Source organism: Alligator mississippiensis, chromosome 5 (assembly GCF_030867095.1).
Source record: "Alligator mississippiensis isolate rAllMis1 chromosome 5, rAllMis1, whole genome shotgun sequence".
Lineage (NCBI taxonomy): Eukaryota > Metazoa > Chordata > Crocodylia > Alligatoridae > Alligator > Alligator mississippiensis.
Genome location: NC_081828.1, coordinates 143373716 through 143387921, shown reverse-complemented (window position 1 = coordinate 143387921; position 14206 = coordinate 143373716). Strand labels below are relative to the sequence as shown.

The following is a 14206-nucleotide window of genomic DNA, read 5'->3' as shown; positions in this document are numbered from 1 at the left end:
AAGCCGCCCGCTGCCTCCATCTCCGAGCCGGCCCGGCCGGTCCCGCGCCCACACCTGACGGAGCGCGCCGCGGCCCGGCCCGGCTTGGCGCGGCGCCCCCCTCTGCCGCGGCCGCGAGGGGCCGGCTCGGGGCGGAGCGGGGAGAGGCTGGGGGGGCAGGAACTACTGTGCGAGGGAGAAAGTCCTGCCCAGCTGTTGGCGAAGTTTTTAAGATTTCCTGTTTCCCCTGCAGCGCCCGAGTGACTCACTCCCCGGCAGCCTGCGAGCCTCCGCCGCGGCCTCCCGCTCGGCCCGGCCCGGCCCGGCCCGGCCCGGCCCCGCCATGAGTCCGGCTCGGGGGCTGCTGCTGCTGCTGCACGTCTGTCTGGGCTGCGGTGAGTGTCCGCCGCGTCCGGCTGACAGCGCTGGCGGGGAGGCGCGGTGCCCGCCCCGGCCCCCGGGAGGAGCCGTGCGCCGTGGAGGGCAGGGCGCTGCTGGGCACCCCTTCCCAGCCAGGGCAGGGGAGTGGAGGGGATGAATGCCCCCTCGGCCCAGCTGTCCGGCGGCTTGGCTGTTCCTGGCACTGCTGGAGACGGGGCATCTCAGCAGTGCCCAGGGAAGGCAACTCAGCTCCCTGTGTTGTGCCTGCATCCCTGAGGTGGTTGCTCCTTGGGGCGGCGTGTGGGCCCTGGTGCACATGGGGTGAAGCGGACAGCTGCGTCTCCCAGGCGCTACCTGTCAAGTGGTGGCAGATGCCCTCGGGAGGACTTGGGATCTGCTTTCGCTCCCAAAACGGCTGCGGTGCGGGATTGGACAGCCATACCCCACCCCCCTTTGCCAACTCGATAACACTCCCCTGGATGTTTTTAAGCCCCTCCAGCTCCTAGTGCTAGTCACAGATGGATTTGTCTCCTGCCAAAGGTCTGCCAAGGGGCTTGGCCAGTGGAGGGGAAAACAAGGCCCCTGCCTTGAGAAGTTGGTAGTCTGGGGTTTCTCATCCTACACCTACACCTCTGCAGGCAAGCTCAGCATGACTGCTCGCATGTCAAAAGCTGCTCCTGTAGGCGCACAGGGGAGTAGGCCCCAAAACCTGCTTGTGAAAGCAGGGTTGCCTGTTAGTACTGCAAGGTCCAGAAACTAAGGAAGTGCTGAGGGGCCAGAGGCTGGTGGATTTTTAACTTGCAAACAGCTTTTATAAATCAAGTGGATACCTAGAACCGAAGGCACGTATTAAGGTACTAAATACCTATCCTTAGGTCCTCAAGTAACATGATCACTGTGTAAACTGCTGAACGGTTCTGGAATCTGTCTCTCTCCTCACGTTCCTTTAATTGGCCTGTATCTGATCAGTAAATAAGCACTCCACCAAGCCGTTGTTCCTTATCGTCTTTTAGCAATCATCCAAAACTGCTGATGCTGTACATACTTGAGTTGCTTTTTGCACAGTGAGTAATCTTGTCAAAGCTAATAGAACTGCACACCTGGACAGTTTTTGGGACAGATGTGACAATGATATAAAGTTTGTATCTTAAAGAAGGCAGCGTATGGATGAAGGCTTATCGTAGCATAAGAATTTTGCACCTGATATATTCAGCCTTCTGCCTGAACTTTTTTTACGATGATGTGTTTTTGGTACCTAATAAGTGATGATTGTGATGACTGTGATAATATTTGTTCTTGGGCAATGAAAATAAAGTAATCCGTTGCACTTGTTGAAAGTCATTTTCCAGTAAGTTCCTATTTCAAGTTCTTTTGCATTAACCCAATTTTGTAAACTGTAGTTTTTCTTCCTTTAGACAATGATGAGGCAGATCTTTAGTTATTGCGGATTGGTATTGGTCACTTGATATCAGTGGAGCTATACAAATATACACACAAGCTCAGGATCTGGCCCAATGTGTTTCAATTTGAATTTTTGAAAGGTTAATGGATACATTTGATTTTAGTTTAGCTCTTAACTTTTGTAAAAGATTATACCTTATAACCTATATTTAACCAGAGTGTGTTCTTTTAAAACCAAGCACTTTTTTTTTCCAGGATGAATTGTTATAGCTTCAAACTTGTTTATAATATAACAGTAGGAAACGATAATTCCTAGTTGTTAAATGTGAAAAGGTTTTGTATGAGTAGTCCTATATTATATTTGTTTACAAGATTGAGGATGGAGCTTTTTAATATGATTTAAAAATGTATATTCATAAATCTTCATCCAATAATAGTTCCTCTTCTGGGGGAGGAGGGGAGGAAAGGAGAACACGGTGTTGTTGTGGCACCAATTGATGAAGTTTCTCATGACCAGATTTCCTCTGCAGGATATTTTTAAATTGGTATTTTTGCGTTTGTGGTGTAGGGACTTTTTCCTTGTAGTGTCTGTATCACAGCTCTGCCGTGTTCTTTCTGCAGTTACACTTCTGTGTCCCCACTGCAACACCACTAGCTTCAGTAGAGTTACTCCAGTTTGCACTGCTGTAAATGAGCAGAACCGAAGCTGTGGACCTTATTCTTTAGTGCTGCCACCTTGTGTAGCAATTTGCATATGGGCAAAGTGGGTATTAAATGTGAATACTCATGCAAAGGAAAAATTATAGTCTGAAAGTGCTTTACACATGCAGTATGCTTTGAAAGTATCCTTCAGTTCTGCTGAGGTGGTAGAATCCAAAGCTTTCAGCCACCTTTTTGACACTACAATCCTGGGCTTGGCTGGAGCCACTTTTGGCCTCCAGCATAATTGAGAATTCAACTCTGAACTATTGTTACTTATTCACACCTGCTTATGACCCTAAAGGGCAATTCTGGCATCTGGTATTCCCTGAATTCTCAGCTTGGCATATTGCAGAAGTTTCAGATGCTTTGCAGCTTCCAAACAGTGCAAACCAGGTAGTATGTGGTTAGTTTTGTATGGAGGTAAAGGACTACATAGGTCTTTGTAGTACAAACCAGTGCAGAATCAGTCCCTCTGTTGTAAAATGGGAAATCTCTTATAGCCCTACCTTCAAAGAGTCAGTGCCATTTTCTTCCATCTAGTTTGCTTAATTTTTATTTATTTATTTATTTATTGGCCTCAGAGCTCATCAAGTATGTATTTTCTTTTTCTACCTAATAATGAGAATAGGATGTAAAGTTGCTTTTGGTCAGTAGAAAAATGAAAATGGGTGGGTATTTTCTTGAATAAAGCTAATCGGAGAAGATGGAAATAGCCCCAAATAAGTAGAAAGAATGGGCTTAATCTACAGAATATTCAGGCAGTCTTGAGCTAGGGACAGAAATTACATATAAACCAGTATAAGAAACTGGTTCAGATCTGTAACAAATCAGAAGTTCAGTGCACATAAGCCACATTAGAAATGGCCAAAATGGTTTAAGATAAATCTGGATGGATGTAGTATCAGACTTAATTGATTTAGGTTAAATCAGTTTATTGAACTCCTGTCCCAGATCCTGTCCAGATTCAAGTAGACTTGCAGTCCCCTGGCTTCCCAGAATGCTTTGCACCTCTTCTGCCAACCCCAACCCCACCTTGTAGGGCTAGCCTTGGCCCAAGCTGTCTGCTCCAGTGAAGCAGGGAGTCTTACTCTAGCACCCCCGGCTTCTGACCTGAGCCACTGCAGGCATGGGGCTGTATTTCCAGAATCAAAAGTGAATGTCTGTTCACTTGTTTATCGGCTCAATCTATACAGCTTAGACTAACTTGAGAAGATTGAATAGATTCAGCCTCAGTCTTTTTGACTGTGAGTTCTTAATCTTGATGTTCAACTCTGTTAGTGGGTGGCTGTGATAAGAGTTAAGAAATTAAACCTCATTCTTGCTACCTCCTTGCCTCTGAGTAATCTGTTTATTACAAATGAGCACTGCTTTAGTTAGTGTAGAAATGAGACTGAGCATGGTTACTATGTCAGAGTGTAATGGGACTGTTTCTGAGACCAAGTGAAGCATTCTCTAGTAAATGCATGATCTGGTTTTAGTGCTGTAAGATAAATTTTCAACATGTATCTAAGACTTGTGTAATATCCAATAAATATAAAGTAGGGTAAACTGATATCAGTTGCATGCACCCTTATCACCAACTATCTGAAAGCATGAAATTGTAGTTTACATGTAGGGTTTTAGGCCTGGAAAGATGTGTTCCAAACATAATATAATAGTGAGTTTCTTCCTCAGTATGAGCCTGATTTCAGGAAAAGAATTAAGCACATGATTGAATAATGTCACACACCAAGAAGCTCTTAAATATGTTCTTAAGTCTTGTTGATTTTTGGTGGGATTTAGGCAGTCCTTAACATTAAGCACACGTTTAAGTGCAGTCTGAGTACAGATGCTCTACTCAGGCAGGTCCTTCTTCAGTTTATTCCCATTATGACAAAATTTAGCAACTATTCTAAACTGTAAAATGGGTGTATATCACCAACATTGGCAAGAAAAATACTAATTAGTAGATTTCAGTGGTAGCTTCACCTTTGTAAATAATTGAAGAGCCTGTTTCTGGACAGTTAAAACAGTCTTAACCTTATATCAAAGTGGATATATTTCTATATCTACATTAAAGGGTTAATGCAACACATTTAGTTCATAAGATAGCATGAAACTAGCAGTATTCGATCACTATCTTTTTACTCCCCACAAGCATCCAAAGACTTAGGGCTAGATCCATGAGCATCTTCAGGTTCCTATCTTTCCCACATTTCAGTGAGTGTTAGGCACCTGAATACTCTTGTGTAGTTGGGCCTTTGTCCTTTGGTTCTCCTAGGTACAACACATAGAGCACCTCTTGTCCTGCGAGAGATTATTGTCCCCACTTTCTTACTCCTTACGGCACGGTGTTACATTACAAATGCCTTTGAATATAAAAGAGTTATTTGCTTGTGCGCAGAGGGAAAATACAAGGTGCCAGTCAGGCCCTATGGATTTCTGAAATAATCACTAATACTTATATTAACTGTGGTGAGAAGAATGTTTTTATATTAAGGGATTATATAATGGTTTCCAGAGTAACATTGGAGTGGGGGTTCACATCCCATTGTGTGTGATCCTAACGGATCCAAGATTATTGTTATGATTGATATTACTGTAACGCTTTAAGGCTTCAACTGAGTTCAGGACCTTATTATTCTAGGCACTGTACAGCCACATGATAAAAGACAACTTCTGTACCCAAGTTTTGTATTCTAAATGTGTAGACCAATATACAATACAGGTATGTTGGTATTAAACACTAAAATGTAATGATCCTTTAGGCCACATCTAGAGTGGGAATTTGTCGTATCCATCAGCAGCATTCTCAAATATGCTGTACAGTTTTGCATGCATGTTGACACCTGTGCCAGGAAGGGTATAGCCATCTGTGTGGCACTGAAAGCAGGTGAATTAGCACTGCTGAGAGTCCATCATAAGCCCTCCCCTTGTCACTGTTCAGATTCTCATTCGCTGCTTCTGGTCCAGAAGTACTGCATTCAGAGCTGCAGAGCATGGTAACTGCAGTCTGGGCCTCAGAGCTTTCATCTTGTGTGCTCCTAATTTATTTGTATTTCCATGATGAAGGGTGATAGTCTAAAAATGATTAAAGCAGAAGGACGCTGCACTGCTGTTAATATACACTTTGCACTTAAAAGACTTTTTTCCTTTGTAGATTTTAAAAATGTTTTATAAACAGTATTAATAGCCACATTTTGTAGACAGAAAACCAGATATTGGAAAGCTCACATGTAAGCCTGCTCTGGAAAGGGTTCCAGGTTTTTAATTCTGAATAACTTAAAGAGAAATGTGAAGAGCATTGGGAGAAAGGTTTATACTGCAACCAATTCCACAAGCTCAGTATCTGATCTTAGTATCAATACATGCTCTTTTTGGTTCATGCATAGTCACCAATAATAAAGACTCTAAAAGGTAATTTCTGCCACCTGTTACACCTGTTCAGTTCCAATGAGCTATGGCACTGGTGTAACTGAGGGCATAATCTGACTCTGTAACTGAATGTAGTTAAAAATTATGTCAATATAGAAGCCAGAATTAACTTGATCTTGGTTTCTTCAAACAGCACTGGCACTGGCAAGGAGTGAAAAAAAATAGAACCTTATTTTTATTGGAAAAATAAATACATTAGACTGTAACCAGACAGCAAGTTTACTGAGTAGGATGGTTTCATAGTATTATTCTTTCAAGCAAAGAAGCACTTTTCAGGTAAGGGCATAGTATGGCTCTTACACATTAATGTATCCAGTGGATGTATCTTGAAAAACTAGCTATTGCGCAAGTGAACTATATGTAGAGCCACACTGTCAACTGGCATTAATTGGCGTAAGTCTACAGAAGGCTACAAAGCTACATTGATTTACATCAGCTAAGGATATAGGCCAAGGCAGACATAATACTAATGTATGAGTTAGGATGCCCTTCAGGAGTCCTTTGTGTGGCGGAACCTGCTTAGCGAGGGCATGGCTGGGGCATGCTAGTTGCTGAGTCTGTACTCCACCCGCATCCCATGAGCCACTGGGGACCTCAGCTGGCGGCTCCTCCATGGAGCTGTCACCATGGGCATGTATGTGGCAAGCTTTACAGACACCCTGGTTTCCTGCCCCTTCTGCAGGCAGAGGGAGACCCTGGCGCGCATGACCGTTGAGTGTGCCAGGCTGCAGCCCCTCTACCTCCACCTCCAGAACCTCCTCCTGAGGTTCTGGTTGAATGTCACTCTCCACCATTTTTTTTTTGGTCACCCCATCCACAGCCTCACCAAGTCCCAGGACCTCTTGGTCAAACTCCTCCTGGCCTTGGCCAAGTGGTCCCTGTACTTGACCAAGAAGGAGTCTCTGACCAAGAAGGTGCCTGGACACTGCGGGGCCGCTTTCCTCTCACTTATCTATCTATATTTCTGGGCAGAGCACCAGTGGGCGGTGTCCACCAGCTCTTTGAGGACCAGTGAGTGCAGCCCAGGGGGCTCTGCTCGGTGTCCCCTTCTGGAGAACTTCTTTTCACATTTTGACCCTTTGACCCCTATGTCACTCCTATCCTGCTTTCGCTTTTGTTGTCCCAAGAAATTAGCTGTATCTTTCACCCTTTGGCCCCACAAAGGGGCTATTAGTTAGCTGGGTGGGCCTTAAGGCCCACATTATTATGGAAGATACAAATAGACAGGAGTCCTTTGTGACCTATTTTCCAAAAGCAAATGTGATTTGGGTTGTTTTTACTGGACAAAGAATAATTTGGCTGTAGTGTTTAGGACTCTGTGTCCTCTAGAAAGTGAAGATTTTAGAGGGCTTGGGAGAAAAGAAATACTCATACTTGTAACGGGACATGACCAAAGGCCTGACAAAGGTTTTTAGCTCAGGCGCACTTGCTGGAAGAATGAATTCCAGCAATGAAACAGATGGGAGATCTCACCAAAATTCCAGCAATGAAACAGATGGGTAGTCTCACCAGAAAGGAGAAACTGGCGGGGTGGAGGAAACATTCATAATATTTTATGTCGATGTGTTATCTTTCATTCCAAAGGACTCCAAGGCATTTCACAAACTACTGGATTGGTCATTATAGCAAGTTTTCAAGGACAAAGGGGCAAAAAGCCTTTGGAATTTTATTTTTTTTTAAGGAGTAGTTAGAAAAATGATAGGCCTGAATTTATTTTGGAAGAAGGAAAAGCTGTGTCAGCTCTTCCAAGAATTAACCTGTGATTGCAGTGAGTCTAGGTATTCCGTACCACAGGCAAAGGTGATTCAACTCCTTCTGCCCACCCCCTCGACCCTCCATGGGTACTTTGATTCTGTTATAAGTGTTCCTAAATTGAAAATTCGTGAGTTCAAATATGTGTTCCGGACTTGCATCATGTCTAGGGTTGCTAGATACAAGAAGGATTTCTATTTAATAAATTAATTTCTCTGACTATAGCAAGTACATTTTTAATTTAAATATTCCAATTGGCACAAAAAATGAAGTTTGAAGCAAACCACAGAAGAAAAGTATAATCCATTAATAATCAACCATATTCAGCAACCAAAATGGAAGGTTTTAGCTAAGAATCTTCTTAGTGATTAGTGGCTTTGTACAATGAGATGCTTTTAGAAATGCTTTTTTGCTAAAAATTAATCCATTTAAGGTGTCTCAATACCCCAAAAATACTCAATATTTTGACAATTTTGACCACAACACTAGGTCAACAATTTAAGAAATTTGTGCATTGCTTGACTGACCTCTTGATTTGTAATCCCCATGAAAGAGAACCCCTATCTAACAACTTCTATGAACCTGATTTGTGAGTTCAATGTTTGAAGTAAATCCCAAGCTGTAAGAACTGTAATATTTAACTCACCATGTTTTCTCCCAGACATTTCAGAGTGGTTAGTATGTCTGAATATATATTTTTTGCATTTGGAAAAGGAACAAGGAAGGGGCAAGATAATACAATGTAATTAGTACTTCTTCATTTAGAGTTTTCTTGAAGTGTCTAGTCTTTTAATATATACCTTAAGTGGACAGAAACGTATTCAGGTTTGCACTTTTCAAACTGCTGTGAAAGGGAAGGGTGTTTCTGCAGAGTCCAGTAATTTTGCTTCTGCTCATTCTGAAGCTTTTAATTAGGGCAGAGTAGCACTTCTCTGCTCTTTTGAGTAAGACTTGACATAACTATGGGGCTGCTTTTTTGTCTTTGGCACCAAAATGTGCTGGATCGAGGCGGGGGAAGTAAAAAAAAATTAGAATATGCTTTTTTTATGGTTTCAGTAATTACAAGATCAAATGACAATAAAAACAATGTGTGAGCACAGGGTCAGCATGAAATCCAAACCTCATCAAGTTCCTTCCAAAGCTCACATAATAATGGGCCCCCTTCTGCTCTGGGAATATAATATTAAAGTCTCAAGTCCCAACTTGGCTCCGTAGTGTTCTTAAATATAAATTGTCTTGCTGCATGACTGGCCTTGTCTTGACTTTAAATTGCCTCACCCGCTCCTTTAGGAAAAGCTTAGAGGATAAGTCCCAAGACAAAGAAACAAATCTTTAAAGATTTACTTTGTGGGAATCACAGGAAGGATTTGGTGGGCTGTTGTTTTGAAGCATGTTGATTGATTAATCTTACTGATAGGGATAAGGAACACATGAAGAAGAAACCTCCATGCCAAGCCTGTATACAGTGATCAAGGATCCTTCATGCTAAGACAAGAGCTTAGTGGAACAGTGATTACTTTGCACACATCATACTTCCCCTTCAGCTCCTCCTTCAGTGCTGGTTGATTTCTGTCTGTGCCCCCCTCCCTTTCCCTACAGCTGCATAAGGATAGGGTGATATGACATAATACACTTATGGTATTGCCTGGTCTTCATATTTCCCCAAGGAAATCCAGGTTCTACAGTTGGCTGCTTCCCCAGCCCTCTTTAATCCTTCCAGTCCTATGAACCCCACCTGGTCTGGCTCTCTGATGGGCAGTATCCACATTGGCAAAAGGAGAAAATCATAATGTCATGGAGGAGCTATTCTTCTATATGTGTGTCTCCTCTCTTTGGAAATGGAAAGGAAAGGCCAAATCCTGATGTATCAATTCATGCATTCTGCCCTTGCAAACTAATGGCAATCCATGCCAGGGAGTATGTTCACAAATACCAGAGACTATATAAATTGTTGGTTTTATTGCACTTAAAAGCTTTTTTTTTAACAATAATTTTTTGTCTTTACAAAAAGGTAAGAAAGGAGGATGTTCTGTTAAATGGTCATGGTTTCATAAGTCTTCTTGAAAGCCTAACACAATGTAATTCAGTCACTTTGGACAAAAACTTTGCCACTGATACTTGCTCCAGGGTTATTAAATTTCCCAGGATCCATTCTTCCACTTTTTCACTCAACCTCCCCACAAGGGAGTTCCTGAGGACAAAAAATAATAATAATCTGGGAAGCTGATGCCTTATGGCATTTGTAGTATTCTCCTCTGGCATGCATGATGCCATGCTGTCAGTCTTTCAAAGCTAGGGCTGCTTAATCTTTGCGTCTGAGTACAGCAGTACTAACTACACTGTCTGGCCAGAACTAAAGCCATGCCTGCCCTTGTTTTAGCTCTGGAACATAGAAATGGGAAGTCATTCGATCAGCAGTTACATGGACAAATCAATAAGAAGCATGAAGAAGAAAGATGTCTTCCTATTTCTCTAAACTCTTTTCTCATGCATTCCTTTTCTTGAGTGTGTCGTCTTCTCCCTCCCTCATTCTTTTTCCTTTTTTTTAATATCTGGGTGCTGTTGTGCTCCAGTTATTCCCTACTGTCAAGATAGTCCCATGGAACCTCAGACACTTGGTTACCGCCTGCCATCCAGTAGCTTATGTAGATATGTGAATGTGTGTATGTGTTTATAAGAGGGTTGAGAGACAGGTATAGCTGAGATCAAACCACCAAAATCACAAAGGCCCTTTAGTACAGAAAGTTAAAACTACCTTAAAGAGAATTACGATACAATAAATTAACTCTTAGTGCATATATCCTTAAAATTACATCACTTACAAGGACCCTGTTCCTTCTTTAAATGTAAAGTCCAATTTCATCTCTCTGATCTCAGGCAAATATGCATTATCAATACCTGTGTATTTCACAATGCAAGTGTACAGTAAGAAAAACATATGTACAAGCTAATGTAACAGTGACAGTATTTTTGAAAAATGGACCCAGTTGTACTGTTCAGTAGTGTTTCTCCCCAAATCTTGCTTTCAGACACTGTCGGGCTTTCATCCCTGCAAATACTGAAGGTTTTGTTCTGTAGTAACAATGGGTTCCCCAAGATCTAGCAATCTGCATGTAGAAGGGGGATGTAAAAGTCAACCTCACCCTGTATAAAGATCCCTAGGATGAAATCCTACTATGAGGTAGCAATTGAATAGCTAATATCCTCACTTGTTTTGAGCCATTTTTTGCACCACCATATACAACTGACTTATAAGTATACCCAGGGATCCTAGGGTGCCAGTACACAAGCCAGAAGGTTGCACGTTCAACGAGCTTTAGATAAAGCACCCCTGCTGCCATTTTTTGAAGTACAGGGATGCTAATACACAAGATGCTCTGGGTGCTTTAATTAGAGTGGATTTTGGAGTCACCCTCATTAAAACACACCCTCTCCCAACCCCAGAGCATATGTAAAAATGCCCTTAGTTTTCTGTTCACCTCAGAAAATTACAGAATCTGCATTTTTCTGCAACCTACCAAAAGGATAGCAGCATTCTGCAGTGAGTGGCACCATTTTTGCTCTCTTTTATTTTGCCATGGTTTTTGCCAAACAACCAATCAGCAGTGGGGGGAGGAGGGAGCACATGCTAGTGATTGGCCGATAGGCAAAAACTGTGGCAAAAATAAGAGAGCAGAAATACCATTGCTTACCGCAGAATGCTGCCATACTATTGGTCGGTCGCAGAAAAACACAGATTTTTGTATTTTTTACATATAGATTTTCTGCTTTTTTTCCCATGGACAGGGCCATCCCAGGGGTGGGGAGGTTACTGGGGCAACCATCTGAGGGCAGGACCCCTCACAGGTTGATTTGCCCCAGCCCCACACCCTGCTCAGGTCGCCTCTGCCCATACAAAACTGGGATCCCTGCTTATAACATGTCACACCGTTTCCTTAAGGAAACATGCACATTCCAATTCAATTCAAAACTGAAGCAAAATATATTGGTCCTCATCCAGGACTAATTCCAGCTTCAGCCTCTAATGATCTTACAGTCTATAGACCTTAAGGTTTTTTTAATCTTCCTGTTTTTTATCTTGCCACTTGTATGCAGTTTCTTTAGGAATTCACCTATAATGCTCCCTTGGAGTACAGAGTAAACCAGGGCAAGGTCAACATATCCAGCCTACAGCTGTGTGCAGTGACAAAACTTCCATTGACTTCTATGTGGCCAGGTCATACTTAAAGTACTTTTATGCTTTTACCATAATTCAATAAACTCTCCTGTCTATAGTTCCAAATGTACTATCTGGCAATTAACAGATCTCTCAAAAATTACTAAACTTTTAATAAGTTTATTGGAATACTAGTGTCAATAATTTATTCCGGTCTCTAGGGTTTTGTTTTGTTTTTTTTCCGTAAAAGACTTGAAAGCAAAACTCCTGAAAAAAGGGCATAGAGATAATTTTTTCACTATTTAAATATTATGGTCCCATCCACATGAGCGCAGATGTTAGTTTCCCTGGGGACTAGTAGCAGTGACACACCTTGTGCCACTGCTACTTAGTCCCAAGGAATGCCCAACCCACGTACCCTCTGGTGCACGGCAAGTTACCCGAAGTGCTGGCCCTAGCAGTCTTACCTAATGTCCTGGGGGTCTTGGAGCTGCAGCCATGGCGCTCCTACAGCTAGGATCCTGGCTGGTAGCCAGAGTGTGGCTCTGGCTGGCTAGGGTCCGGTTTTCAGAGGCATGTGCTGCTGCCATGTGCATCACCCCATTTGTTTGTTTTTTGGCATGGGTTTTTTTGACCCTGGGATCTCCCAGGATTATAAAAACCCTGCTGTGCTGCAAGGTAGCAGTGCGGGGAACGCCTGCATGTGCAGTGTGTGGTGCTGCACATACTGCACATCTGTGGTCCTTTGGAAGTGGCCTGTAATTGCAATTGAGGAAACACTTTTTGAACCCAAATTTTAAGTCTTAAGCAATGTGAGTCCTTAACAGAAGTTCTGGATGAGAGGGTCCTCAAGGCCTTCAGGAAACTCCATTCATTTTACATTGTTTCTCCTCTCACATATTTTGCCAAGCTAAACAAGACACAATTCCGACTAATTTGTTTCCTCGTTCTTTTCTGTATGAGAACTTCCATGTATTATGAGCCACTGGGGAGCAGTGATGTTCTAAGGTGGCCTTGTCTTGTTTAACTTGACCATTTATGGCCTATCTGTTCTATCCTGGCTATTTTGATAAATACTGTTTGCTATGTGGCCAAGTCGCACTTCCTCTAACTTGGTCTTTCTACAAATGGAAAGAATTGTGTTATATCTTGCACTTGAGAAATAAAGGAACAAATAACTATGACTAGAGTAAGCAATGCTGCCCTTCCAGCCCCGAATAAAGGCTGATGCTCAATATAAATTGTGCAGGGAGTCCATGAGGTGGCAAAAGATATTTCAATGCCTGGGTGCCAGGGTTAAACAAATTCAGGACAGAAATACAATACAGCTTTTTAATGTTAAGAGTTAAATAACCCTTGGAGCAACTTGTTCAGGAATGTGATGATTCCTCCATGTACTTAGTCCAGGAGTGGCCAACCTGTAGTATAGGCAGCCTGTGTGTGGCACATAGCAAATCAGGAAGGAAGCAGGGAGCACAGTGACAGATGGGCGAGGGTGCAGAAAGCGCAGAACCAGATTGAGCAGGGGGACAGGATCACAGGAACTTGGGGAAGGTGCTGGGCTTCTCTGTGGTACACCTGCCAAAAACGTTGTCCCCCCACTGACTTAGCTTTTAAATCTAGGCTGGATGTCTTTTCAAAAGACATATTATAGCTGAGAGAATTTATGGGCTTGATGCAGAAATTGCTGAGTTGAATCATTTGATTTGTGTTATATAAATGGAAAGACTAGAAAACTGTAAGTCTTTTCTGGCCTTGCATTCTGAATTTTTATCAAGTACTAGGTTAACACCACTTAAGTGATTTCATGTGTGAACTAATCAAAATTTGGACTAGACTCTCTAGAAATAACAAACAGCTGAGCTACTTGCCATCTAACCCCTTGAAACGGCATTTCAAATATGCCTAAGCTATAAAAAAAAGTGCGTTGAAACAATTAAAAAAAAGGTCTGGCTTTCTACGAAGCACTCTTTCAGTATACCCTAAAATGCGATTGAATTTCAAAAGCTTAGAATGTTTCTGTTTGATTAGACACTTTTTAATTTATGTTGGAATTGAATACTTGTGAAAGGTGCTAGACTGACAGCTCCAGAGAACAAACATCACTTACCACTGAACAGGTACAGCACATACAATGACAGAGCATGTTTCCCCACACTGTGATTTGTCCTGATGTTGAAAAGAGCTTCTAAGTGTGCAGTCTCTATGTCCATTTATTGCATAGCCATCCTAATAACTGTCAGTTGAGATGTTGTTTTGTGACTTTTGTCATTAGCCCATTAAGCATTTCATGAGGGCATCAAACAGTATGAAAATTGTTACCAGTTGCTGGTGCATTAGAATTGGTGACTTGTGAACAGGAGATTAATATATACCACAAGGAGTCTCCATAAGCATCTGGCTTGCCTCAAATAAACTTAG

General features: G+C 42.4%; 1 protein-coding gene across 2 annotated transcripts in view; it reads left to right on the top strand.

Moving 5' to 3' along the window:
• The first annotated feature begins 218 nt into the window (after positions 1-218).
• Positions 219-14206, top strand: part of TGFBR2 (transforming growth factor beta receptor 2) — a 70781-nt gene continuing 56793 nt past the window's right edge. Inside the window, exon 1 of one of the 2 annotated variants that reach the window (XM_019497979.2) lies at positions 219-374. In XM_019497979.2, coding sequence (XP_019353524.1) covers positions 323-374 — 52 coding nt within the window. In that variant the 5' untranslated portion in view covers positions 219-322. Of the gene's footprint in view, positions 375-1018; positions 1215-14206 lie in introns of those variants that run through there. The other variant, XM_006263606.4, reaches the window with a different exon arrangement.